A 27,624-nucleotide genomic window follows, 5' to 3' on the forward strand; every position below is an offset into this window, starting at 1 on the left:
TATGAGATCAAAAAGTGTTCGTTAAATTTATGAGACATATATACTTAACCTATGTTGGTGAGGCTTAGCTGATAAACGTAAACAAGAAATCTAAAACACGTTTATTGAATCCATAAGTGATTGACTAGTAAGATTGGAATAATTTGGATTGTTATTAACAAGCTTTTATTGTCAGACATTTCATAAACCTTTTAGAATATTGAATAGCAATGACCTAAAAAGTTATTTGATTTATTTATTCATAACATAATACATAAAACACTTATATTTAAATAAAAAAAATTGACCTAAGTCGTAGCCGCAGGTAGGGTGCCCAGAAGGCTGGCCGCATTGCCCCGCTGGCTGGCAATGCTGATCGCAGCTTTTATTTGATTCTTATAAATTGTTTATGCAGTTTAAGAGGAATTCCTCCCGCGGACGCCCCGGCTGTGGAATGAGCTCCCAGATGAGGTTTTCTCGACAGTATGGGGTTATTCAAATAAGAACTGTATAGATTTTTACAGGGTCGGCAACGCGCATATAACACCCCTGTTACACCATAGGCTATGGTGACCGCTAGAACGACGCGGGCTCATTGGTTTTTGGCTCATTAGAATCGTCTTATTATTGTGGACTAAGGGAAATTTGTTTGAGTTTCGAAAGCCAAATAAATAATCAGCCAGATAGCTCCTAAGAATCAGATTCAAATATTTTATTCGCGATAAACTCAAAACTAAAACATTAACTAACTACAAATTAATATAAACTGAATTGTACAGTAACAATATTTGATCACTATGCATATTGTAACACAGTTTCAATAAAATTGGTGCAGTGCAACGATTGCACAAAGTATACTTACTCGAAAATAGTTCGATAACAATGTGTAATACAAAAATTTCCGTCGTTCATCAGTTAATTCATGTCTAAGTAATGGTGTTATTTATATACGCCTAACAAATATACCTAATAAGCTATTAATAACCGGTTGACCCTATTTTTTTTACTAAAATTTTTGATATTTGTGTTTTTATAAATATAGGTTTGCCAAGTTTTATGTAGTTACAGCACTTTATGTACCTGCTAGCACGGGTTTAAATTATACACTCCATCGATAGGTGAAAACTGCATGAAAAATCGATCAGTAGTTTTTGAGCTTATCGCGAACATACAAACAGACAGACGCGGCGAGGGACTTTGTTTTATAAGGTGTAGTGATAGCACTTTTAGCAGCTTTATGTGTACTACTACTACTGCTAGTTACTCTGTAGTTATATGTGACGTTATATATAGCGCTTACGCCATTATTAACGATGCTCCGTTATAAATACAATGCCGCGTGACGCGGTGCGGCGTAAGCGCCATCGACAATTAGGTCCCTTTTCATAGATAATGCCCCATATAATGTTGGGTTCCTTATGGTGAGTAAGGTTTCCAGTGCTCCGAAACACATGTGTCATGCTGTCACGCTCCCTCAACAATCTTTGAGAACGAGCGAGATGTACGTACTGAAATTAGTATCCGATGTCTCATTTTTAAATTCTGAATATATCTGTAGAGATCCATAGGTATCTTTATGTGTCCTAACTACGTGTACAAAAACCGGTCAAGTGCAACCGGGTCAAACCCAATTTAGAAAAAGGTCATTTTTGAGGACAATATAATAAAAATTAACGGCACAGGTGCAAAGTATAAATATATCACGTTTTTAAGTTTCGAGTCTCGAGTACTGAAAAAAACCGGGCAAGTGCGAGTCGGACTCGCGCACGAAGGGTTCCGTACCATAATGCAAAAAAAAAAAAACGAAAAAAAGCAAAAAAAAAACGGTCACCCATCCAAGTACTGACCACTCCCGACGTTGCTTAACTTTGGTCAAAAATCACGTTTGTTGTATGGGAGCCCCATTTAAATCTTTATTTTATTCTGTTTTTAGTATTTGTTGTTATAGCGGCAACAGAAATACATCATCTGTGAAAATTTCAACTGTCTAGCTATCACGGTTCGTGAGATACAGCCTGGTGACAGACGGACGGACGGACGGACGGACGGACGGACGGACGGACGGACAGCGAAGTCTTAGTAATAGGGTCCCGTTTTACCCTTTGGGTACGGAACCCTAAAAAATGATGCAGCCTGTAAGTGTAAAAATTAGCTTAACTTTGCAATGTTGACCGAAATTGTTGGCCGGTACTGTTTACGTCTAAATGACAGAAGAGGCTCATTTAGGTACATTTAACTACTAGCTTTTGCCCGCGACTTCGTCAGCGTGGAATTATTAATTTAGTTAGGTAGCTATTATTTTATTCAATCTCTGTTTTGTTGATTCCCCATACAAACTACAACCCCCCTTTTCCTCCCCCTTAAAAGGTGATTTCTTGAATGAAAACTACCCTTTGTCCTTCCCCGGGACTCAAACTATCTCTATACCAAATTTCAACTAAATCGTGCACCAGCGCCGGTGCTATACCGCGCGTGCGGGACTGTTCCTATTGACAAAGTTTGTTGAGCAGTTGTTGTTAAGTCCCCATACAAAATTCAACCCCTTTGGGGGATGATTTCTAGGATAAAAACTATCCTATGTCCTTCCTCGGGACTCAAACAATCTCTATACCAAATTTCATCTAAATTGGTTCAGCGGTTTAAGCGTGAAGAGGTAACAGACAGACAGACTTCCTTTTATAATATTAAGTATATATGGATATATGTGACGTTCCACGGAAAAAGGTACCTTATGGCGGCTGGCGCTTACGTCGCATAGCGCCGCAATAATATTGGAGCGGCGTTAATAATAGCGTAAGCGCCAACCGCCATAAGGTACCTTTACCCGTGGGACGTCACATATAGACACTTAGGTATTTATAAATGAAACGTCAAAGCTTTTTGGCTGTCAAATACGAGTAGAGTAAACCTGCTTGTTTATATTATGGGGTCGTGACGTCACATAACCATAGGGCGTCTATCACGGCCTTATGTTATACACCTAGTTTTTGATTATACCGGATTTTCAACCATTTGACTTTTTTCGTTTGTGATAAGCACAAACGCACTAAAAGTCGTAAGGCAATTGGTTTCTGAACCCTCAGAACCCAGTAAAATAGTGTAATAACACCAGACTAAAACTTAACTACCTAGCTAGACCTAGTTTTCCCCCTAGGTTAAAGGACAATTCCTGAGAATCGGTTGCAAACGGTGATTTCTCTCAACGAACTCAAGTGCGCAGGAAACAATGATTCCCCATTTTTTATTTGATACGGAATCAAAAAAAGAACAGACATTCTTAAATCCAAGTGCTTATCTGGCGCCGGGTTTCCAAAAGAATTCAACCAAAAAAACGAGTGTCCGAACATGAAAGTTAAAAAAATACAGTTAAAAAAAGGATCGACTTATCATGATTAACGCTGACACATTTTTAAAATCAGCATGTGGCTGGTTGCAATATATGTACGTCGCCATCAGATATATCGGAGCAGCCGAGGTGCTCAAAAATATCTGAACACGACTCTAAAGCCTTAACAATAGAGGCGTGTTCAGATATTAAATTTGTGAGCGCCTTGGCCGCTCCGATATTATATATGATAGCGAAAATTGTTTAGTATATGTGATAACTTGGATTTCTCGGTCTGATGACAATGCCAATTAGAGGGTAATTCGCCACTGTTAGTAATTGGCCACCCTAAACTAAATGAATTCTATTCACTTATAAACAATTCATTTAGTATAAGGCGGCTAGTTATTGAAGGCTGGCCAGTTATTGAAACCTTATACTAAAATGAATTTTGTTTATAGGTGAATAGAATTCGTTTTTAATTTAGGGTGGCCAATACTAACAGTGGCCAATTACTGGCGAATTACCCTATATTCTTTGTTTATAAATCTTTGTGGGAATAGTCTCAGGACTTACATAGCGAAGGTTGCACTTATTAATGTGAAAACTATTATCCTCTTGTATTATCTGTTTTTCCCCAATTAATAAAATAAAACAAATAGTACAGAGCATTTATCGTTGGTTTGACTGTAGATAACACATTATTTAAAACCGTAAGTACATAGATGGTTAAAATATTTAACAATATAAATACAAGTGCACGTTATTAAGTAATAAAAAGGGGGTTTTTCGTGCAAATACTCATTTCATTGACATTAACTTTTGTTTGCATTTTCTCTACATTTACGTTAGATATAACAAATAAACATCAAACTTTTCCAGTCCCTATTTATTATTGGTTTACAAATTTGCAGTCACTTATGTGGTTGTCAAGTACTTACCTAATCATTTTAGATATAGCCAGGCCAACATTATTAAGAAATCATTTTTATTTTGTAAATTTTATGACCTATTTATATTTTTTATTAGACATTTTAACATATTTTACCAAAATTGTAAATTAAATAAAAAATAAAGTTTAATTTTAAAATAAATAATGTATAAAACTAAGCTATAAGACTTACTATTTTTTTTAAAGTGATAAAAGTTACCTAGGTACCTACTTACTATTGAATTTTCGGTGAAGGAAAACATCGTGAGGAAACCGGACTAATCCTAATAAGGCCTAGTTTCCCCTCTGGGTTGGAAGGTCAGATGGCAGTCGTTTTAGTTTAGGTTAGGCCTTCGAACTAGGTATAATTTTTATAAAAATGGTTGGGTCGTGTGGGTTTTTCGGTATTCGAGTATTCCTCGTACTTGTCAGAATAATTGAAATTTATTTAGTTAACGTTAACGGTAAAGTCGTTGACCCGTTGAAGATCCATCTGAAAAACAAAACCTGCTTTGTAAGTTTGTAAATTTTTTCTAAAGTTTAATGTTCTGAAATTATTTAAATTACAATTCCTATAACCTACTTGACCAAAAAAATCTAAAAGCCCAGTTGAGATTCGATTTGTAATATAAAATCGATATTTTTTTGTATTTGTAACAATTATAATTAAATAAAAAAGCAAAAAGCATCACTCACACAAACAAGCATTAAATAATAAAATTCAAATAACTGTAAGTTTCATCTGTCAATTTAAGCCCCTAGACCGAAGACACCTTTAATGGTATCGGCTCCGGCAGATCCGTACTTACCAAGATCTAAGCAAGTGCCTCGTTGAATTTATAAACTCGACTCGACCGTCCAATACTTCTTACTCGGCAATGCTTTGAGTTCAAAAGACGATAACATAGACAATATAAATTCAGTAACTTAACCTTCCTGACCCACAGGCGACATGCTTAGCGATTTAGTCGTCAAGTGAATATTGTGATATGAATATGATAGTATAATTATTGTTAGAATATTCAAGCATTTCACGGAACAACCTTCTTCTCTCTCTTCTCTCTTTTCCTTAGATTACAAGATATATTCAAATGTGTGTGGGTTTTTCATGTAGAATGTAATAATGGATGATACAGTACATTTTCCAAGACGGCGGTGGTTCCTCGAGGTTCCCAAACGTCGAATGGTGTGAATACGACCAAGGGACCTTTAAACATACATACCTACCAAATTTCAGGGCTGTTATAGAATGTTTATACTGAACCTCCTAAGCGCTTTATACTAAATGGATAGGGAGCTAATGTCATGTAATGTAAAGAAAACTAAGTAACTGAACGGAATTCTTAAATATTACAATTTAAGTTGTTATTTTAAATTATTACTTAGGTACTCCATTTTAAGGAATCCAATGATACCATTAAAATTATTTTATTTTATTTTTATTGCCTGGTATTAGGTTGCTCAATATTCTTTTATCAATATAAAACTTACGAGATTATAATTCAACATAATATCATTGGATACATCCAAAAAAAATTTAATGCGGACAACTTTATCTCTCCGGGGTGGAAAATTTCACCCTGAGTATTATGGATGATTTTATCTAGTGTCTCTTTTTAACGCCACGCAATTATTCTGTACTAATACATTTTCTGTGCCAATAACTTCGATAAGCAATAAGCGAGTGGACGTCAGATGCAGATCGGCCGGCTCGGCTGGGTATCGGCATGCATTGTTCGGTGGTGCAACTTGACAAATAAATAAACGCAAATTTCGGCCGATATGTACAATTGTATAAAGGTCCTGTTAAATAATGAATTAAAAAAAATCGTCTCAGAGGGCGATACGATGAATAATACAAAAATTAACTGATTTGCAAGACCGAAGTGATCCCATAAGTATACCGTGAACAAAGTTTTGTACGTAACGGTGTACTAAAAACGAAATTTCGTCATCTATCTCTCTGTCACTTTTGTATATTCGAGGCATTCAACGAAATTTCGATCGTTCGTATCCTAAGTACTTTTTTAAGTATATAGGAAAACTATATTATAAAACAATAATACCTACTTTTAGTGCTCAACGCGATTAGGTAGAGTTCTATTTTCGTGTAGCAATAATATAGATTTTTCTAAATTTAAATCCCGGTATAAAAATACAATAACTAATTTGAGTCGTTAAACGCAATCCCTTTCACCGGTTCACAAAAAAATCTTTAGCTACATAATTAGATAACGGAATGTCATTATTGTCCACCGAATAATCACGGTCATTGTGATTAATTTTAGAGCAAAACTAAGAATTGAAACTAAAAGGAATTATAAAACTTAAGGCCGAGGAAAAATATAAATATAGGTCTGGGTACTGTTCGTAAGCATGCGAACGTGTAGAACACGAGGTAAGTTGTTCCAAATTCAGATTCGGATTTCGAATAATTAATATATAATGCCTTAATCCGCTTCTCCTTAACAGATTTGAATGATTCACATATTTTTCGCTATATGGTTCTCGCACTCTAGTTAATAATGTAAAACATGGAAGATATTTCGACTAGTTGAAATTTCCCCTCAATCGTAATTGTTCCCCTGCACCTAACGTACATGAAAATACGTCACAAACATGCCAAAAAAAATTCGGACAATTCCTCTCTTTAAATTCAGTTCTTGTAATTCTGAGTAAAACAGCCCAAAACTGTAAGTATTGCCAACTTTTCTCTGAAAATTACCAAAAAATCCTTTGGCATGTAACGGTACACGGCTCCGGAACGATGTTTTGCTGATATTATCATTATCACCAACGTAAGATATTTCTGCGCGTGTTTGAGAAAATGAATGAGTTATCATCAAATGAGCACATCGACCCGAAAGGAGTTTTTATACTGCTGATGTTGATAACAAGTAATTGGGTTACTAGTTTAAATATGAATTTATTTCATTCAACGTAGTACTTTTCCTAATTTTAACCTATGACCCGTGATTTCGGTCAGGGCCGTGTCTTTAGCGAACCAGTATTTTTTATGTTCGGCACTAAGCGGACTAATCAACAAAGAATATCCCTATAGCGTACTAATTATTATTTAATTATGTATGATATGAATTAGACGGGACACCCTTATTGTTCTAACAAGCTTAACACCTAAGTTAGGATTACCCATTTTAAACAAATTGGTTGAAGTAACCCCAATTACAATATTAGGCGATGAACATTAATTTTCACCTCTTGGAGGCTAAGTGTGAACTACTGTGAACTGTTTATTATGTTACTGAAAGTTTCTTTGATTCGTTTATTGAAATAGAAAGTAAAGAAACCAAGGAAGTAAAGAAACTAAGTACTAAGAGGGAGCAGAAGTCGTAACAAAAAATCTTTAGCATAAAATATGAGCAGGGTTTATAAATTTTATAAAATCTCATAGAAGACGCAATGTTGCTTAGTAGGTATCTAGGTTGCAAAAATGTGTGACTGTGACTTGATAAAATATACTTTGAAGGCCAACCACACTTATCCCTATGCCACACTTACTCATATACCTCCCTATACCTTAACTGTGTCAACGTACTTACGCCCACACTAAAGTACGTCAACTTTCACAAAAATACTTTTACATAAAAGGTTTTATTTATGAGTTTACTGTAAATGATTTTGCATTGAAAAGCTCTTAGCGTCGTTAGCGAAGGACTTCAATTATTTTAAATAAGCAACCGTAGTGTATTTTAAAATAATCACAAAACATTTTATCAGAAAGCATCTTGTAGTGATTAAAAACGTAATAAATTGTAAGTATGTATATTTAAATTTAACTTCGTTTTTTGAAATAAGTACTGAAATGAGAAAATACATGCAGAAATATAGGTACAAAGTCGCCTAAAATGCATAATTTTTGCGATAAATGTCATATTTTCCGCAATACTTACCTAATTACATACATTATACATAGGTACTAATCATTATTGCTACTACAGTTTTGCCGGGAGGGCTTATTTGTGTAAATAACCATGAATTAACTAATTCGCAGTGGTTCATCATCATCATCATTTCAGCCTATATACGTCCCACTGCTGGGCACAGGCCTCCTCTCATGCGCGAGAGGGCTTGGGCTATAGTCCCCACGCTAGCCCAATGCGGATTGGGGACTTCACATACACCTTTGAATTTCTTCGCAGATGTATGCAGGTTTCCTCACGATGTTTTCCTTCACCGAAAAGCTAGTGGTAAACATCAAATGATATTTCGTACATAAGTTCCGAAAAACTCATTGGTACGAGCCAGGATTTGAACCCGCGACCTCCGGATTGAAAGTCGGACGTCATATCCACTCGGCCACCACCGCTCCAAATTCGCAGTGGTTATACAACATTAATAGCAAATTAAGTTGGCTCCAAAGCGTAACTGGAGATGAGACCAAGACAAAAGGAAAATATTTACACAGATTTTAAAACAAAAATTGTCTCTTGTGGACAATAGGTAACAGTTTGTGTGCATATAGTGCATATACCTAATGATTTTATCACACCACCAGCTAAAACGTAGAAGTACCTATACTGTAACGTAGTACATTTTCTTAAATCCTAATTAAATATTTTTGGGATAATTCGTACTTAAAAATTTTTTTTTGCCTTATTTCAATGATTTTAACAATGTCCTAAACAAACTCTATTGGTTGCATTTCTGTGCATAATCTGTTTCATTCTAATGCACCCTATTGTAGATAAGGGGTTCAATCTGAAATTTTGGCTTTATAACCCATATCAATAAAAGTATTTTCGTCGACGTATAATTAGGTCGCGAGAGTCTGCCTCTGATCAATAGGTCAATAAAATATTGTATAGTGATCGAATTAGACTAAATGTTTAAATGTGTAAATGACCAAAACCTTTGCGCAGTTTACAAAATTAAAGCCATGATGGTAATTACCTAAATTCATTTCTGGAAATCCTATGATTAAAATTTCAAGCCGAATGTATACTGCATAATTAAGACTATTAAACTGACAGTAGTTAAACAAATGATTTTGGCATTTATATAAAAATATGATTGAGAAAGTATCGAGCTACGTAAATTAAATAAGCTTTAGTCATAAAAGCGTAAGATTTAGATATCAGTACAATATTTAAATCACGACAACCACATGAAATGTACGCCCTTACAGTTTACACTTTCTACTTTCGAATAAGAGAGTACTTATACAAATACGAGTATGTCTAAATCAATAGCATGTGTCTAAACCTTTTTAAAATATTACTTTTCTACAATCCTACTCAAATAAAGTAAGGACGCTAGGCACAAAGAATGTCGTACATTGACCCGCCTGTTCCTATCTCTGTCGCGCTCGCGATATGCTGTCCCGCCTATGATGTCGGCGGTCAATGACACTGTGCGAGCGGGCAGCAATTATGTGTGCTTAGCGTCCTTACATTATAGTCTGTATCTTTTGATAAGTATTTAAAAAAGAGTAAACAAAATCTACCCTCAAATGGCTTCTTAAGCCAGTTGAGGGTAGATGAAAACATTACATGATTAAATAATGTAGGTTAAAGTCAGGTCGTTCAGTGACACATCCAGGTGGTTTTGTATTTGGTTGGTTAATCAATAAATGTTATAACTACCCGAAAATGTACAAATTATTTGTTTACTTTTATTTAAGTACCTAAAGATACAGAGTATAAGTAGGGTGTAAAAAAGTCAACTTTTTAGGAGAAACGTAACTATGTATGGACTATAAATTATAAGTTCCAAAGAAACCATTCTTTTTTATATTGCGCAAGGCCTGTGTAAGTGTGTAAGTGTGTACCTACATTCTATTCCAGAGAAGTGAACAAGTTTTGGTATTTCTTATAGGTAGGTAGCGTGATAGAGACAGATTGAGCGCTTTTGAAATGTGGACATGGAGTCCATAGAGAAGAATGGAAGGTATAATCTGGAAAGAGAGGAAAACAAATACGGAAGTATTAAATTTGGTAGGTGAGAAGAAATCTCTGCTGAGAACAATTGAAAACAGAAGGGGAAACATGTCGGGGCACATGATACGTCACGATACTTACATAAAGTCTATAATTGAAGGCAGAATAGAAAAATAGAGGCACAGGAAGACCGAGACGTGTGTATTTGGGCCAGGCCAACGATTAAATCAACGTAGTGACATCACTACGTTGATTTTCTTTTCCTTTCCACTCTGCCTCTGTTTTGAGCTCCTGATACATATCAGGAGCTCAAAACAGTGGCAGAGTGGAAAGGAATGGCGATTACTCCACCGACAATAGCCAGGGTCATAAGAATAATGATGGTGGTGATATAGGTGTTAGATCGTCTAACAAGACGGTATTTAACTATGTTTAACTATTACTGTTATGTTAAAATGTCATTTTGGTCCAGTATTCATATTCATATCCGACGTTATAGAATTCGACTTGAGATATCAGCATAGCAACAACATTAGTTTACTTACACTGGAAGTGGACAGTAGTATACAAACACAATTTATTGTCTAACGCGATACTTGTATGTGATAACACATTAGACCTTTGTTTCTATTTGACCTGTTCTGTCCGTCTGCCATTCTGGTCTGGTGTAATCAGGTTTGATATCATATGAGATTACTTTGTATTATTTGTAGACTTAGAAGTAGGTACCTATTTGTAAGATTCCATCTGACATTAAAACAATGCAGCCGTCCAGCTGAAATTCTTTAATACGCTTTCCTATTCCTTGAAGAAAATATTACATACTAGACTTGCAACAAATTAGGCCCTAACAATCAAATCAAAGGGGTCAATTTAAGAGCCACGATATGCAATATTTAAGATGCCACAAGCTTTTAGAAAAGTATTACAAAATTACCTTAAATTTTTTTTCTACAGGTAACAATACCTATAGGACAAAACATCACTACACTTTATAAAACAAAGTCCCCCGCCGCGTCTGTCTGTATGTTCGCGACAAACTCAAAAACTACTGAACGGCGTTTCATGAGGTTTTAACCTATCAATAGAGTGATTTTGAGGGGGTTTAGGTGTATAATTTGTAAACCCGTGCGAAGCCGAGGCGGGTCGCTAGTGTATGATAAAACAGAAAAAAAACGCCCTTGATATCTGTAATAACATAAATGATATCTAAAATAAAGTAGCTATGCTTGTAACTAGCCCTGGGCTTATCATTGTTTAGATAGCTTCAATAGAAGGATTAAAGTTAAATCTAAATAAAATAAAATAATAGAAATCAACAAAGAAACTGCAAACTTTTCCTTAAAACAAACTTTATTGTTTTGATGTACCTAAAGTCCTAAACTCACAAGACAGTGCCACGGATATCATTGTATGGAATTTTCCTTAAGATATTATCCGTTTTTATTGTTCTTTAGTGTATAAAATTATAGAAAAGATAACATAGTATCCAGATAGTTTATGAGGTCGGTAGCTACAGGAGATGTAGTGCATAATTGCTTTCCATCGTATTTTTTCGGAAACGTTCGTATTTGTCATGCAACTTCAGTCATCCTCAGTACTTTTTGTACTGAGGATGACTGAAATAGCAAGACACGGTCGTACGTTTCCGTGAAAATACGATGGAAAATAATTATGGACTACATCTGTACGTGGTCTATCGTTTGTAGACGTTTCCTAATTTCTCGTGCGTGACGAAAACTCTCACGATAAAAAGAAATGCTTTATCTATTTCACTGCCAGCTGAATTATACTAGTTTGACCTTAAATTATGTATGTATTGTGTCTGTCAAACTAAAGATTCAGTAACAAAGGTGTAAAATTCTTAAAAGGTGTGAAGAGGACCGATCGTATCCGGAATACCACGCTGCGCGCAAAATCCTGTATTGCCGACGTCGGCGAGAAGAATGCTAGGCTCAAATATGGGACTGGGCTAGTCACGTCTGCCGCATGCATCCAGACAGATGGGCTAGTGTAGCTACCAAGTGGAAGGGCGCGGACGCGGTAGGACCAGACGGAGGTGGCGGGACGACCTAGACACCTTTCTCAGTAACTGATCAGTGCAGGCGCTATGTCGGGAGTCGTGGAAGACAAGGGCAGAGGCCTTTGCCCAGCAGTGGGACAACATAATAGGCTAGCAAAAAAACATACTTACTTCAAACTCGTACACGTACGTACAGCAAACTATTTTAAATTATTACAAACTGAGGTTAATGATTCCCTATTTCTAAATAGTGGTGCCACGTGACTTTATAGTACATACATAGTCATATAGTCAGCATGTCGAGTACTGTCCCAGTGCTCGACATGCTGACAGCTGACACCCTGCTGTCACCTCTTTTGCCAAGTTTGCCAATGACGTATGTTTAAAGATGAGGTGTATTGGGACAGTGGCGAGCACTAGTCCACATCTATCTTACTACGACTAAGTATTGTCAACGAAGTGGGCATAGTCGACAGTAGTACTAGTAGTAGTATGGTAGTAGGGTGTGTCGAGTTAAAGTCCTAACTCTAACTATGTGTCGACAATGTCGTAGAGAATACAAAATTAAAGAAATATTAAGGTCAATGAACTATTCTCAAAGAATACTAACGTACGCAACAACCGTATGTTACATGAGAATGTATGATTAGGTAATATATAAAGTTGAAGCAAACAGTTAAAATTCGCACTTGCGTATGGTTTGTTGATACGCCAAAAATGCGTACGAGGTATTGCTTTGGCAAATACAGGCACCTACATAATCTACTCATACTCATTAATTCAGGTCCCTTCGGAATACTAGGAGTGGCATTCAAACTTCAAAACTTTGTCTCTGTGCATCTTGATCGTACTTCTATTTTACTGTACGCAAAATTCACTGCGAGTCAATCAATGCAACACACAGTAAATCAATGTTAAGTCAATATCATTGTTCATGACTGCTTTTTCTACGCTTCGGCAAAAATACCCTTGCACATGCCCACATGCTGTGTTAATATCACCTTTTCGCATTGACTTATATATTACTTCGTAAAAACGAGCCTTTCGGGCACTACGAAGTCGGCTAGTTCGTTGGTGCGCAAATCGCGTTTGTGCACATTGTTCGGTGGTGCGCATATTCGCTCGGCACGCGGCATTATAGCAACTTTCTTTTGAATCTTTGCATCTGAAACTTTGAATCTTTGCTCCTTTGAATCTTTGCTCCTTTTCGCAGCTATATCCTCGACAATAATTAGTTGTTAAGTAGTTGTAGGTATACCTAATTGGTGTTATGTCGTGTTTGGTATAAGATTAACTATTGTCGTGTGTTTTATTTTTATTATCTCGCTTTGTAATTGGCATGTCATATAAGTTAAAAATATCTGAGACCAACACTAGGAACACTGAAGATTGTCTGAATAACAAATCTTACTAAAACAGATAAGTAACTATAATAATACAAGTATATTTCGTCTCGCCTGCGGAATAATTTCAAGTAATCGAAATAAAATATCTTCCATGTTCTACATTATTAATTAATAGAGTCACACACAACACATCTTTTTTGCTATCTGGACATATTATTATATGGCACTCTAGTTAATAATGTAAAACATGGAAGATATTTCGATTAGTTGAAATTACTCCGCAGTCGAAACTGCCCCGCTGCACCTTACACTGTGTATTGAGAAAAGTTTTGCGTTGCATTGTCGAAATACTTTACGTTGACGATAACACCAAATATGGTTGCATTGGATTACATAACCAGTAAAATAATGTAGTTTATAACTCCCAAGGTTACTCACTTGGTTTTATGTTCCCAAACAAAAAAAAAATAACTAATATACATGGATATACACCCATAGGGTCGTATTCGAACAATGCTCCTAAAGGATCACTGCGGTACGTTAACGATCTGTCAGTGTCAACAGTGACATTTCTTCAACCAAAACCGTCACTTTTGACACTGACAGATCGGTATCGTACCGCAGTGATCTCTTAGAAAGGTTATTCGTCGACCGCCATATTGGTAACATCGCCTCGTGATTCATTTCATTGTTTTTGCTCATTAATGTTGTTTAAAGTGTAATATTGATAGCGTATTATGCAGTAAATTAATGTGGAAGTGTGCAGATAAAGAAAAAAATATCATGAAACGCGTTTAACCACCATTCTGGCTTCAACGCCGGGTAGCCCACGCGGGTCCCTGTAAAGTCCAGCTATCACCTTACAAGAGCTCATAACCCAACTACCGAACAACGTCGTGCTCTACGAGCATTTGGTATTTCTACCTCTAACCGTGGCTGGCTAGAGCCCTAGAGGCCATAATTTGATAGTTTTATACCGTACACTGGCTAAAGTTTATTTATTACAAATAATATTAATTCGATCCCACGTGGGATCCACTTAGACGTTGGCGAAATCATCGACAGTATCGATGGAGCCATATTACCCAAAGATTGATTGATCTCTTAGAAGCATTTTGCGAATTGGGCCGATATTTTCTATTGTCTGTTCTACTCTCAGTTAGAATTCTGAAAACTTAACTTTTCTATTAATTTCAGGTGAAGCTCAAATGACCTACTGGTTCACCCGCTACAAGTTCAAGTTCACTGAGGTGGACTACAGCCTGTTCCTCACATATTCCGTCCTTGTCGGGAGCGTGGGTAAGTTATATTATCATCTCTTTAAACATACTCTTATAAGCAGTGATCGGGGATTTGCTTGCCACTAGGAGTAAATAATGTTTTTTTTCTTATGAAATATTTGTCTAGGTAATTGTATTTCAAAAATATTAGCGTTTTTGTAAAAAATTCAATCCATATTGCGGGCTTACTCCCGTATCCATAAAAAAATTGTACTATGTAGATCCAGCGGCGTTGCAACCAAACCCCCGATCACTGTTTATAATATATAAGAGTATTATGTTTTATCTGTAGTTTAAGTTTAATAAATTGGCCACTTTGTCTAGATAAATTAGGTAATAATATTAAACGAAGCTCTATATTGACCATTTTATTTTACACTGTTGAACTTTAATTCTTGTCATAATATTTGCCAGCCTTAGACAATCAGAAACTAAAAGTAAAACGTGAATAGAGTTAGACGAAGAAAATTCTGCAACGTTTTGATAGCATACGCAGTGCAACTGTTATATTAAACGTCAATCGTCTATGAAATTATGACGTATTAAATAACACTTGCACTGCGTGTGCTATCAAATTAGTTGCAGATTTTTTTTGGTCTAACTATACCATTATGATATTGACTCTTTAAAAGGAATGTACAATGGGTACTGACTGTGCTGTTTAAGATCACAAAATTACACATTTCAGCGCCAAAACATTGACACGACACACTCTTCAAAACATTATCTGCTCAAACGCGAAAATAAAAACTTCGCAAAGTCAAACAAACGGTCGAAGATCGAAGTTAAGCGTAAGAATAATATCGATTATTCCTTTATTTTTTAATGCACTTAAGTCGTTTTACAGACCGTTAGAGCGTCGAGAACGTGCACTATTACGTTATATGACATTGACCGATAGCTGTGTTTCGGAAACTCGATACGGTCAGTTACTTCGTAGTTCCTTTTAGGGTTCCGTATTTGGATGAAGCTTGAAGTTAAACAACCTTAATTAATACTATTAATAGGTATGCTTTTTATATTGTAAATATATTAACTGCAATTTATTTGGAACCAAACGAATTACCCGTTCAATCGTGATCGTTTGTTTATGGCGTTAGCATCCATCGATAAGTACTAACATTTTTACTTGACATCTCGCAGCGGGCTGATATGAAGCGTGAAGTTTTTTGCGCCCATAGTTGCCATAGTAACATCTCCTGGGTCACACTTTGAAAATGTGATTATACTGATTATAAAGGATTATAAGCATATTTTTGTGGTCTTATAGGTACCATTTTTTATAGATTATCCATCTGCCTACTACAAAACTGCTACAAATATAGAATTACGCTACAAAATTTTTTGTAACAATATGAAAATTGTGTTACTCTTAACACGTGACTCACCGGACAACAGCACAACACAGCAAAAACAAGTTGATTGACCCAGTAAATACTTAACTAATAGATAGTGTAAGTTTTATACACATAATTTATTTTATTTATTTAAATTTTTATTTAAAATTTAAGTCAGGCAACAAGGCCCATATTATAAATACCTTACCGACTAACATACATATATATTTTATAAACTTAAAAACTAAACACTATTTATGCGACAAAACGGCGTGGCTCCGTTGAATCGGCTGTTCTTGTGTCGGATTCGGCAGTTTGCCCCGGAACCTCCGAAACACGACACCTTTCGGCCAGAAGTCGGCGCACTCGATGGTCTCCTGCAGCGGTCGCGGCACGCGCACCACAAAAGAGTTGAAGTGCACGTAGTGGCGCGATCGAAGCTGGAACACCCTCAGCGAGTAACCGGTCTTCTGGTGTACGTACTCCACCACTTCAGCAGCCGTGGCGGTGTAATGCAGGCGCGACTCATATAGCGCCTTACTCGGTGTAGCAACCCGCAAGCCAGAGTTAGCCGGTTCGGCGGTACCACACTGAGTCTTACGAGGCGCCGTGCGCGCCTTCTTCTTTCTTGATACCAGTGTGAAATCCTCCTCATCCACACCGGCAACAGGGAGCTTCTCGTTGGGAGCCGCTCGCTCTTCAGTACCCTTTACAGGTACACTAACCCGGTTCGATGCGACTTTCGGACCGGCGACGACATCCGCGTAAACACGATGACGTGATTTGGAGGAGGCGGGGGGAGGGCGCGCGCGCGGTAGGCTCGCGGGCGGCGACACGGCTGATGCGACACATTTTACAGTGTCAGCAACTCGCAAACTGACCGACTCGGCGCTTGTGGCTTGCCGGTCATCGCACTTGAAATTTGACGCCGCCGACCGAGTAAGGGCACTGTTTCGCAAACTGAGGACTTCGTTGCGTAACTCGGTTATAGTGACCTGGGCCGCATCAAACTTCGAAATGACATCCGCTAAACTTGTTTTAAGGGCCACGATTTCCTTCAACAAGCAGCTAACGTCGACATGATCCGGAATATAGGACGGCAGGCTGGAGGCACCCGTCGTCGCAAACTCCGGAATCCGGTCTTCATTCTCCCTTAGAACTCTGATGATGTCCTCTAGGGTCTTCTTCCCGGTTTCATCTCCTCTCCGGTGAGGTACATACGTGCCGGCGATCCCGAGGGACTCGTGCAGCACCTTCTTTGCTGCACAGATATCTTCGACGGAAAAACTCGACGAACAGATCTGGACAGCAGACACCGTGTCCATCACTCCTTCCAGCTTCTGTTGCAGAAAGGCGAGGAGCTCGTTCACAATGGGTGCACTCTGTCCGGAGGCACTCATCGCGTTACTTTGCTAGCTGCGGCCGAGCCGCGCTAATTTCGCAATTAATTAAATTAATTAATCATCAATGCGTCTATGTCGCTGCGCGCATTGGACACGACGCTGCGCGCATTGGACACGACGCATAATGCATTGAATAAATGGGGACCCCATACTAGTTATTGTATGACGTTTTTGTATTTCATGTTTATACTTATATTTAAAGGTAAGTATTTCACGCCATAAAAAAAAAAACAATATTTCATTTAAGAATAAACTCGAATAGATCTAGTACTCGTATTAAATTAAAATAGCGCTGTGGTGGTACGAAACCCCTAGTGCACGGAGTCGGCTCGAACTTGACCAAATCATTTAGAAACAACTGAAATTGCGGAGCTGAGATCTTACTGCAATAATAGGAAACGGTGGCGTCTTTGTTGTAAATAACTTTTGTCAAAAATTGTCGAGAAATACCAGGCCCACAACAATCACATTTTGTCATCTGACAGTGACAATGGCCGTACATTGCTAGTCCAACTAGTGAATATTGATGCTAGGTGACATAGTTCGATATCAACCAGGAAAAGGAGAGGAAAAGGACAGGAAATGTCAGTGTCACGTGTCAACTGTCAGTGTAAACGCCCCAGGGCGCCTAGCCAAGATGACGATCGTACATTGATCAAACGGAAAGTAAAAATGTATTAAATTTGGATGACACAGGTGCTAAGAAAAACCACGTGACTATTTCCAATTGGCGTTTTCTATTACGACACAGCGAACGATTAGCGTCAATATTTACTTTTGAAACGAGTTAATTTGAATCTGAATTCGTAGAACTTTTACAAAACCTCATTGTTTTTTCATGACTCATATGAGAATGTAGTGTACCTACTGTATTTGAAATTAAAGTCTGTATTAATTAATTAAATTTTGAGGGATAAGTTCGCCTTTGTACTTCTTACTAATTGTATGTTATTTTTGATATGTATTTTTGTACAATAAAGAGTTTACTACTACTACTACTACTTAAATTACTCACGAAAAACGAATGACAAATTATGTGATTCATGTCTTTTTTTGGGTTAGTTACGAGTCAAGTAGTCAACTATGTAGTTAGGGTTATTTATTAGCTTAAGCATTAAAAAATGCTAATTTGTACCCAAAATTAAAATTTCTTCTTGTTTATTTATTGATGATGTCAAATCAAAAACACTTGTAATTATGACGACCGGTCTGGCTTACTGGGTTAGTGACCCTGCTGCCTGTGAATCCGATGGTCCTGGGTTTGAATCCCGGTAAGGGCATTTATTTGTGTGATGAATACCTAGATATTTTTTCCTGAGTCATGGGTATTTTCTATGTATATACGTATGTATTTATCTAAATAAGTATGTATATCGTAGCACCCATAGTACAAGCTTTGCTTAGTTTTGGGCTAGGCTGATGTGTGTAAGATATCCCCAAATATTTATTTTATTTTATATCATATATATACATCCGTTATTATGTTTGCGTTACGATAAAACTCTCATTACTAAAATATTTTCTCTCTGCATTTCCTCTGATGATAAAGAACAATAAAATCGTAAGATTTACTTTGCTCATGGAAAGTTAAACATTGCGTATTTATTTCAGCATTTCAGGACGATTACAGTTGGTGGCAGCGTGTGAATTGTGATCTGAATATAGATGTTCGCGGAATTCTGTGTTTGGTTTTTATATAAGTCTAACAAACATAGTGTTGGATTGTGAATTGTGATGTAAAGAGGTCGCTGACGCATCTTTGATGATCATAATATTGCTTTTAATAGTTGCCACGCACAAATTTCCAAGTTTATACTGATTTTCCAGTGACACTTAGGTACATACATTACATACTAGTATGACTGTTATGCGTAGTAGGAAAGTATTGATATATCATTGACACAATCTATCATGGTTGGACGACTTTGCCAATTCCACTTCGACTCTTTACTTTTCTCTTAATTCAATGACATTGCACATGTTTTCACAAAAGTCACCATGTCACGAATGCTATTAAAGATAAGTAGAATTTATAGTTGATGATCCTCAGAAGATGTCAGAAGTTAAGAATTTGCGTTCTCTGACCTCCACTTACTTACTTGTGAAACTTATGTTACTCAATGTTACTTAACTTTCATGCAAACATACAGTTGCATTGAAATATTAAATAACAACAATTAATACCTGTAATAATAAACATGACTATATTTGACTTTTTTATTTCATAATCATTCATTGAAGGTATCGTAGGTAAGTATCGTAGCGTATGTTTGTCAATCTTTCTTGTTCTTGACCTTGACGAACCGATTTCACAGCTCAAAACGGACACAGAGGCTTATTCCGATTGCAACAACAGGTTATGAATTTGATGGTGTGATCTGTCAATCATTAATTCAACCGGAAACATCACTTTTGACACCGATCATATCATTTTGTTGAGCGCCCATTATTACATTGGTGGATTTGATAGATGATAATTGGCGTTTGTGTAAGTATAGATGAAATTTGAAAAATGTAGGCGCGAAGGGATATCGTCTCATAGAAAATTTGAACTTCGCGCCTTTTTCTACTGACAAGATTTGCTTGCCCATCCATAATTAATTATATCATTATTAATCTCAATTAAAAAAACAAGCTTTAGTAGAACAAAGAAATATACCACAACCAAAGGGTCCAGCCAATAGGGGGTATTACTACAATGTTCTGCCGCCAGAGTGCAGCACTAAACTAGCTCGTAAACAATAAAGTAACTTATACATACTGTGCCTAACTGTTTTTGACAAGTTTTCACAGGCAATACGATATGACATTGATGCATCAAGGCGGTTTGTTAACAAGGGCCTACCGGTAAACGCGAATATCGAAATTTAGTTATTTGCCTCTTTATCGCTCGAATATGCAAGAGTGATAGAGAGATTAGATAACGAAATTTCGATTTTCTTGTTTCGCGATAGGCCATGTGATTGACGTGACGTGTGATGTGTCAATGTGGTTTGTTTACTGTATGTGCCACAAAGGTGCCACCTACGCAGAGCTCTGCCCAATATTCCCTATTGTTTATAGAAAACTCCATTCGAAACTTAAGTATTGAAATATTCACATGACATTTCATAGCATCTGTCATCCCGAAACACTTTTTCTTTTCGTTTAGCGTTTGTCAATGTACGATTGTCATCCTGACTATACTCTCTTTAGGTATTTAAATAAAAGTAAACAAAATCTACCCTCAAATGGCTCCTTAAGCTAGTTGAAGGTAGATTAAAATATAATATAAATAATGTAGGTTAAAGTCAGGTCGTTCAGTGGCAGATCCAGACGCTTTTGTATTTGGTTGGTTGACCATTAAATGTTACATGAACTACCCGCAAATGTACAAATTGTTTGTTTACTTTTATTTAAATACCGAATGATACAGAGTATATAGAGTCTGTGCAGAAAGAGAAGAGTCATAGAATGTATTGGATCCCATACATTAATATTTCACTACTCTTCTATTTCCGCACAGACTCTAGGCCTCTGTTGAGTTAGAAGCGTCAGGTGAATTTTCCAAATTGACATCTTCTAGTACTTCACAGCTTCAAAAACACCCTTAATACGTTACAAATTCTACTCATATCTTTATATGTAGAACACATGTAAAAAGACAAAAAACATCGTATTTGGTGAATAAACTAGCCATTTTTAATTAAAATCCCTCCGTATTGGCATGCATGTTTAATCGAAAATTGCTAATGCACGCATTGCGAAAATCCACCGAACACGTGAATTATGTTAACTAGTATGTAGGTATTTGTCAATGTGTTTCGTACTTTTTTGTTAATGTTATCAATTTATAATGTAACTTTTAACATAAGTTAGGTTAGTGTTGGTAAGAAATCGGGTTTTACATTTGAAGACTACAGTTCCTCCGAAAATATACTAATTTCATTTTAAGCATGGCTCAAAATACTTGAATCTCAAAAGTAGGATTAATTTATCAATTTTTTAAGTAAAAAAAATATAAATAATCGTCGCTATATAAAAGTTTGGTACACCTAGGTAGTACTTCTAAACCTAGAAATGCAGCCTGTGTTAAAATTATAATAAACACATTGAATCTTATGTACCTAAGGATAAATTATGTAGGGATACCGTTTCTCTAGAAGCCTCAAGTCTCTAACGAGTTCCAAAAAACTCATGCTCACACTTGATTTTTATTACTCTTAAAAACTGAGTACCTTAGTCACTACAAACACTAATTTCGGTTGTGTACAAACAAGAAAATAAGCGCGTTACTCGATGTGAGCATACATTAACTGATCATCAGCTATCGATCAACGTCAATTGATCAATCGTCGATGGCTATTGATCAGTTCAACAATTACTGAGTATTATCCTCTTTCTTTTCTGTGCAAAATGAAAAAAAAAACATCTAGTCAGCTTTAAACGTGAAGGGCGGGCAAGACGGCGACCAAACAGTTTATGAAGGTTCAAGGTCACATCTTTGTCAGGGCGTAATGAAATTTGGTTGCAATCCATCATCTACACGGTTAGAAACAAGCGAGGTTTCCTTGGCCGTAAACTTTATTGCTTGGACCCACTTTTTGGCATGCAATTTAAAACCTACAAGCACCTTATGAGGTATTTTTTTTTTAACAATTACCTTTTTTGCCGCAGGTTCGTTCCTGACAATATACCTATTCAGCAAGCGCTGGAAGATAGAGGACAGCATCATCGGAGTGGTGGCGTGCCTGAGCAGGATAGCTGCGAGCTTGGTGTACGCGATGGCGCCCAACCGAACCGTGTATTTTCTGGGGCCTTTGCTGGACATGTTCAGTTCCGCGGGGGCCACATCGTTGAGAAGTATAGCTACAAAGTTGGTGCAAGCAGACGAAGTTGGTAAGGAACTTTTTATATTAGGTACCTACTTAACTTTATACTCCGTTGGCTCGGTGACCCAAAATGAGACTCCGACACAAGATAGCGCCACTTTTCTGGGTCCTGGACTACTTCCCGCCCAATGTTGACTCGGAGTTCGTGCAGATTCGCCTCCGGAGTGGAGGCGAATCTGCACCATGTCACCCCAGCGCTACCTGGGGCGTCCGACAGGACGTCCTTCTGCAAGGCGGCTCAGAGTAGGGCCCACGTTCGACGTGTTGCCTCCCTGTCACACTTACGTACGAATTTACAAGTGCGACAGAGGGTCCTCAAATTCGCTCTTTTCGCATTCCGATCTTCATCCATTCTATAAATATGGCCTAACCAACGGAGTTTGTGAGCCATATGCCTATGATGTTAGGTTCAGCCACTAGGTATTCAATTTCGCGGTTCCTACATGGTATACATGTAACATAAAATTCATATTTCTTGAGCCACGAAAGTTTGCCTCATGGGTCCATTTAGTTTGTAGATATAGGATAATGTTGCCCCACAACGTGTAGCAACTGAAAGTGACATAGAAAAACTAAATAAACACATTAAATAGTTTACAGTACCTACGACGGAAATCGTATATAACAAACACACGGTCAAAAATAATCTACTAACACTTTGTGTTTGATTTCATTATAATGAATAGTTATCTAAATCGATACGAACTTTGTCAATGGTCATACCTACAGTCTTTTTCTATAAGTATTTAGAATAAATGATACACGTGATGAATTTTACCGCAATACGTTCCTTTTTACTTGCAAAAACCACTGAACGGATGTCAATGTAATAAAAACATGATATGATTAAAATAAACAAACAAATCGTGAATGACAGTTGTATATTTTAGTGGTAAGTAAATAACCCGAGACTCGCGAAATACGCAATAACACGTAATTTACGTAGAAATGTATCACAAAACAAACTTTACAGCATCGCACCTCCAAACCGTACGTACCTACGAAACGTTCACATTGTCAACACGTTCGTTGCCTTGTCCTAGCTTCTACTTACATAAAGATTATCTCAGAAGACGATAATCTGTTATAACCTGCTTAGTGGAAGAAAGGAGGGGAGAAAATAGTCTGTATGTTCTATGACACGAATTTCATATGGTTCGGACAGTCAGTGAAAATTAAAGTATCTATAAAATTATAAATATAATAGGTAGCCTAATAAAACTTGGTGTTTTTGATAAGTCCACTAATTGCATGGTATCCTAAAAAAATCAGCTTTTTAGCATTATCCAAGCCGAAACTACGAAACGTGCCGAGCAAAGATATGCACTAGTTTGCCTGTTGCCCTTTGCCTATCAGCAGTGGATTAGTGTCCCATTAGGCTAATAAAAATAAAATAAAAACCTTGGTCTCAGGAGGATAAATATTTTCAATGCAGGAAAGATTATATTCAGAAATAATTCCGCAGGTTAGTTAAGGTATGCGAATACGGAATTTACCCTTGAAAATCATGGAGTAATGTGACCTTGGTTTTCTATAAAGTTCATACATATTTTACACGTTAGATCACAAATTAGGTATAAAATATATAGGTGACCATAAAATGTTTTGCCTTTTAAGGCGAGTGATTGCTTTAATCAATCGAAGTATTTTATGGCGCCATCATAAATGTTTTAGGTACCTGTCAATTTAACAAGTAGGGTAAAGCTTTTTTTTTAATTTTACGCCTTGGACTAGCATCCACCGTCATCAAGCCAAAATCCATAGAACAAAACTAGAGACAGGTAAAACTTTTGGCCGTTTCCAATCCCATTTGCGATGGTCTAAATTAAGATAGGCAGTACTAGATGAATAATACCTATTATAATATTAAGATATTTTAAGAATGAAAACTAGCCTTGATACTATCTTATCCAGACTGACAAAGCAAATATTTTCCTCGGAAAATAACCCACGGTTAGCCATTGTAAATAAAATTGTCGTAGTTACAACATAAAATAAATACCGCATGTGTATTGATTTAATTAACTGAGATACGTCACTTAAGTATGATGCTGTTATCATTATCACTGAGGTATGACGGCGTCTGTATGTGCATACGAGATTGATTAGAGATGGGTGTTGTTGTTGGCTGCCGGTTTGTTTACAGAGGTATTGTTAACATGAGACTAGCTTTTTTGGGAGCCGAAAATATTGCACATGTATACACACGCTTCAGTGACCTTACAACACAATGTAATAGTTATTTGTACAACAAGAGATCAAAGTTTGATATTTCTTCGAGTGCTTATTTTGAGTCCCGTGCAAGCGAAAGATTCTATAATAGATTCACGAGCGTAGCGAGTGAATCTAATTTAGAATCTTGAGCGTAGTAAGGGATTCAAAAGCGCACGAGATGTAAATAACTTTGATCTCGTGTAGTACACAAAAATTTTCACCCTAAGCAGTGAGAACATTCCTAGAGGGACAGAGATAATAGAACCCAAGTATATCGAACTTGTATTAGACCCCGCATGTTGAAATGACATTTGACTATAAAGGTCGCTTGAATGTCATTTTGTCCCACTCAGTGAGCAAAATCGCATTTTGCTCACTGAGTGAGACTTACTCAGTGAGCAAAATGCGATTTTGCTCACTGAGTGAGACAAAATGAATTTTGCTCACTGTTTTTAAGAAGCAAAGTACCCTTGTTCGAGCTGCTGAGGTGAAAAAATCATTTCACCACACCAGCTCGAAGCAAATATTAAATGTAAAATATCAAACAAAATCAAATAAATCAAATCCAAATTAATGTTATTAAATATTTATCATCCAAAATCATCATTTAAAAGTCAATTCTACCAGCAAACATAAGAAAACAACTCAAAATTTGCATTTGATTACTTTTTGCCTCACATGTGAATAAAATACAACTTTTCTATCAGTTTTTGAAGTGCAAAGTAAGCCTTTCCGAGCCAGTGTGGTGAAAAAATCATTGTCGATTGAGCCCTATCAGTCTGCCGTAATTCCATTAGAACCAATTGTATGTACCCCTTACTCGTTCAAAAAGCGCGCCCTTTACATGATAAGGAATGAAACAAATACTCGTTTTCACACTCACCAATAAAAATGATTCCCGATTCTTTTATACAATCCCGATAAGAATTTCGTTAGCGAGATGTAGGAATTGACGCGGCCAGTTCAGCGCCATCTAGCTTGCTATTTAGTAAACCTTATTTTGCAAATGTACTATAACTAATCAAACTTGTTCGCAGGTAAAACAAGCTCTCTAATAAGTATATCCGAAGCACTGGTGCCGGTGATATACTCGCCGCTGTATAGCAAGGTGTACCTCAGCACGCTCACGTCTTTTTCCGGAGCCTTCTACCTCATCAGCGCCGCGTTGGCGGTTCCTGCTATAATTATATTAATGTGAGTACATACACCACCCATACACACAGACACGCTTACGCACACACACACACACACACACACACACACACACACACACACACACACACACACACACACACACACACAAACACAAACACACACACACACTCATCAAATTGCAGAAAATATGCAAGCAAGTAAAGCCTTGTAGAGCAAAAAGTTGAATTTGTGACAGATTTTTGAATAAATAACTTGCTGTTAATTGATGACATATATGTAACGCAAAAAGTAAAGTTTCTCAAAAGACTCAGATTTATCCAATACGCAATTATTCTATAGATAGAGACCGGTTAAAACCAGTATAAAACATACATATTTATTATTCAGGATGTCGCATTAATTGTCAGATATCTTATGTATACTGCTCACTGTACACATGAACGTGTATATGTTACATACATAAGTACCTAATTCGAATATTTAATATAGCACAAAAAATATACAATTTAGCATATTTAGATACCTACCCTTAAAATCACAACCATAGTCAATTTAAATTAGTTCATTAAGAAATTTAAACCTACAGAGCTAATCCAAATCTGTAACTCTGAAACTTTATATTTTTATCCTTTGGGAAAAAACAGATACTTAAGGGGCCCACCGATTAACAGTCCGCCGGACGGTATCGGCCTGTCAGTTAGAACAAAATTTTGACAGTTCCGAACAACTGACAGGCCGATACCGGCCGGCGGACTGTTAATCAGTGGGCCCCTTTAGAGGCCAATAATATTTACAGCTAAGATTTCCCTAGGTTATTTAGGCGTCTATAGATAATCCAATCGGCATAGATGTAAGTAAATTGAGGTAGATATGGTACCAGGCGCACGATCGTGAGCCATTAAATATAGGTTCCGGAACCTATATTTAGTTAGTCGTATGGGTGACGCCAACCTGTCAAGTTGTCAAAATCGTTGGATCAAATTTTAGTTTTGTCAACTATGAACGTCACACGTCTATTGCCAATCGGACACACCTCCCATTGCCATTGCATAAATCTAGATGTCCTAACACTGACGGGGTATTTTGACATCTAGCAAAAAGTAGCCTTGCGGTCGATCGCCCTTACGATTTCTAGTAACCAAAACCTTGAACTGTCATTTTCTATTTCTGTGTACCTTATGACCTTTACTATAGTTTATTGGCCCTACAATGCAATTTAATGTTGCCAATTTATTGCAAGTGTGTTTTTGTGTTAGAACTTTTATAGAGCGTGAAGGTGTAGGTTTTTGTGTGTCTTGCTTAAGTTAGTTAGGGTTTGTAGGATTATAATAAAAATAATTTACATCCGCTATTCTCGAAAAAAAATATATAGGTATACTTAGACACTGAAGTACCGATGGAAGTGCTCAAAAGTGCCAAAGTCTCTACGTGATATAGGATATCATAAGTATCAACAATATTTTTGAGTAATTAAAGCTTTCAAAAATAACATTAGGTATTCTTTGAGTTTTGTGTAAATGTTTAAAAGTTTTCGAAAGTGTCTGCAACCTATTTGTTCGAAAAACACGTATAAGATACGCAGTTATATTTTCACGCAAAAAAAAACACATTTAAAAGTTTTTCCTGTTGTATAAATTGGATTTTGCCAGATGACAACCTAGCGCCATTATAGGTACCTATAGCCCTATTGACTTCAGTCTGTTTCGGAGGTTCCGTTCCGGGGCAAACTGCCGAATTCGACACAAGAGTAGCCGATTCAACGGAGCCACGCCGTTTAGCCGCATAAATAGTGTTTATTTTTAAGTTATAAAATACATATATGTATGTAGGTACATATTATGTTAGTCTGTAATATGGGCCTTG

General features: G+C 36.9%; 1 protein-coding gene across 1 annotated transcript in view; it reads left to right on the forward strand.

The window, feature by feature from the left end:
- Positions 1 to 27,624, forward strand: part of LOC134798087 (proton-coupled folate transporter-like) — a 30,110-nt gene that overhangs the window by 1,673 nt on the left and 813 nt on the right. The window contains exons 2-4 of the mRNA XM_063770424.1: positions 14,699 to 14,800; positions 22,178 to 22,399; positions 25,644 to 25,800. Coding sequence (XP_063626494.1) covers positions 14,699 to 14,800; positions 22,178 to 22,399; positions 25,644 to 25,800 — 481 coding nt within the window. The remainder of the gene's footprint in view (positions 1 to 14,698; positions 14,801 to 22,177; positions 22,400 to 25,643; positions 25,801 to 27,624) is intronic.

Source organism: Cydia splendana, chromosome 16 (assembly GCF_910591565.1).
Source record: "Cydia splendana chromosome 16, ilCydSple1.2, whole genome shotgun sequence".
Classification (NCBI taxonomy): domain Eukaryota; kingdom Metazoa; phylum Arthropoda; class Insecta; order Lepidoptera; family Tortricidae; genus Cydia; species Cydia splendana.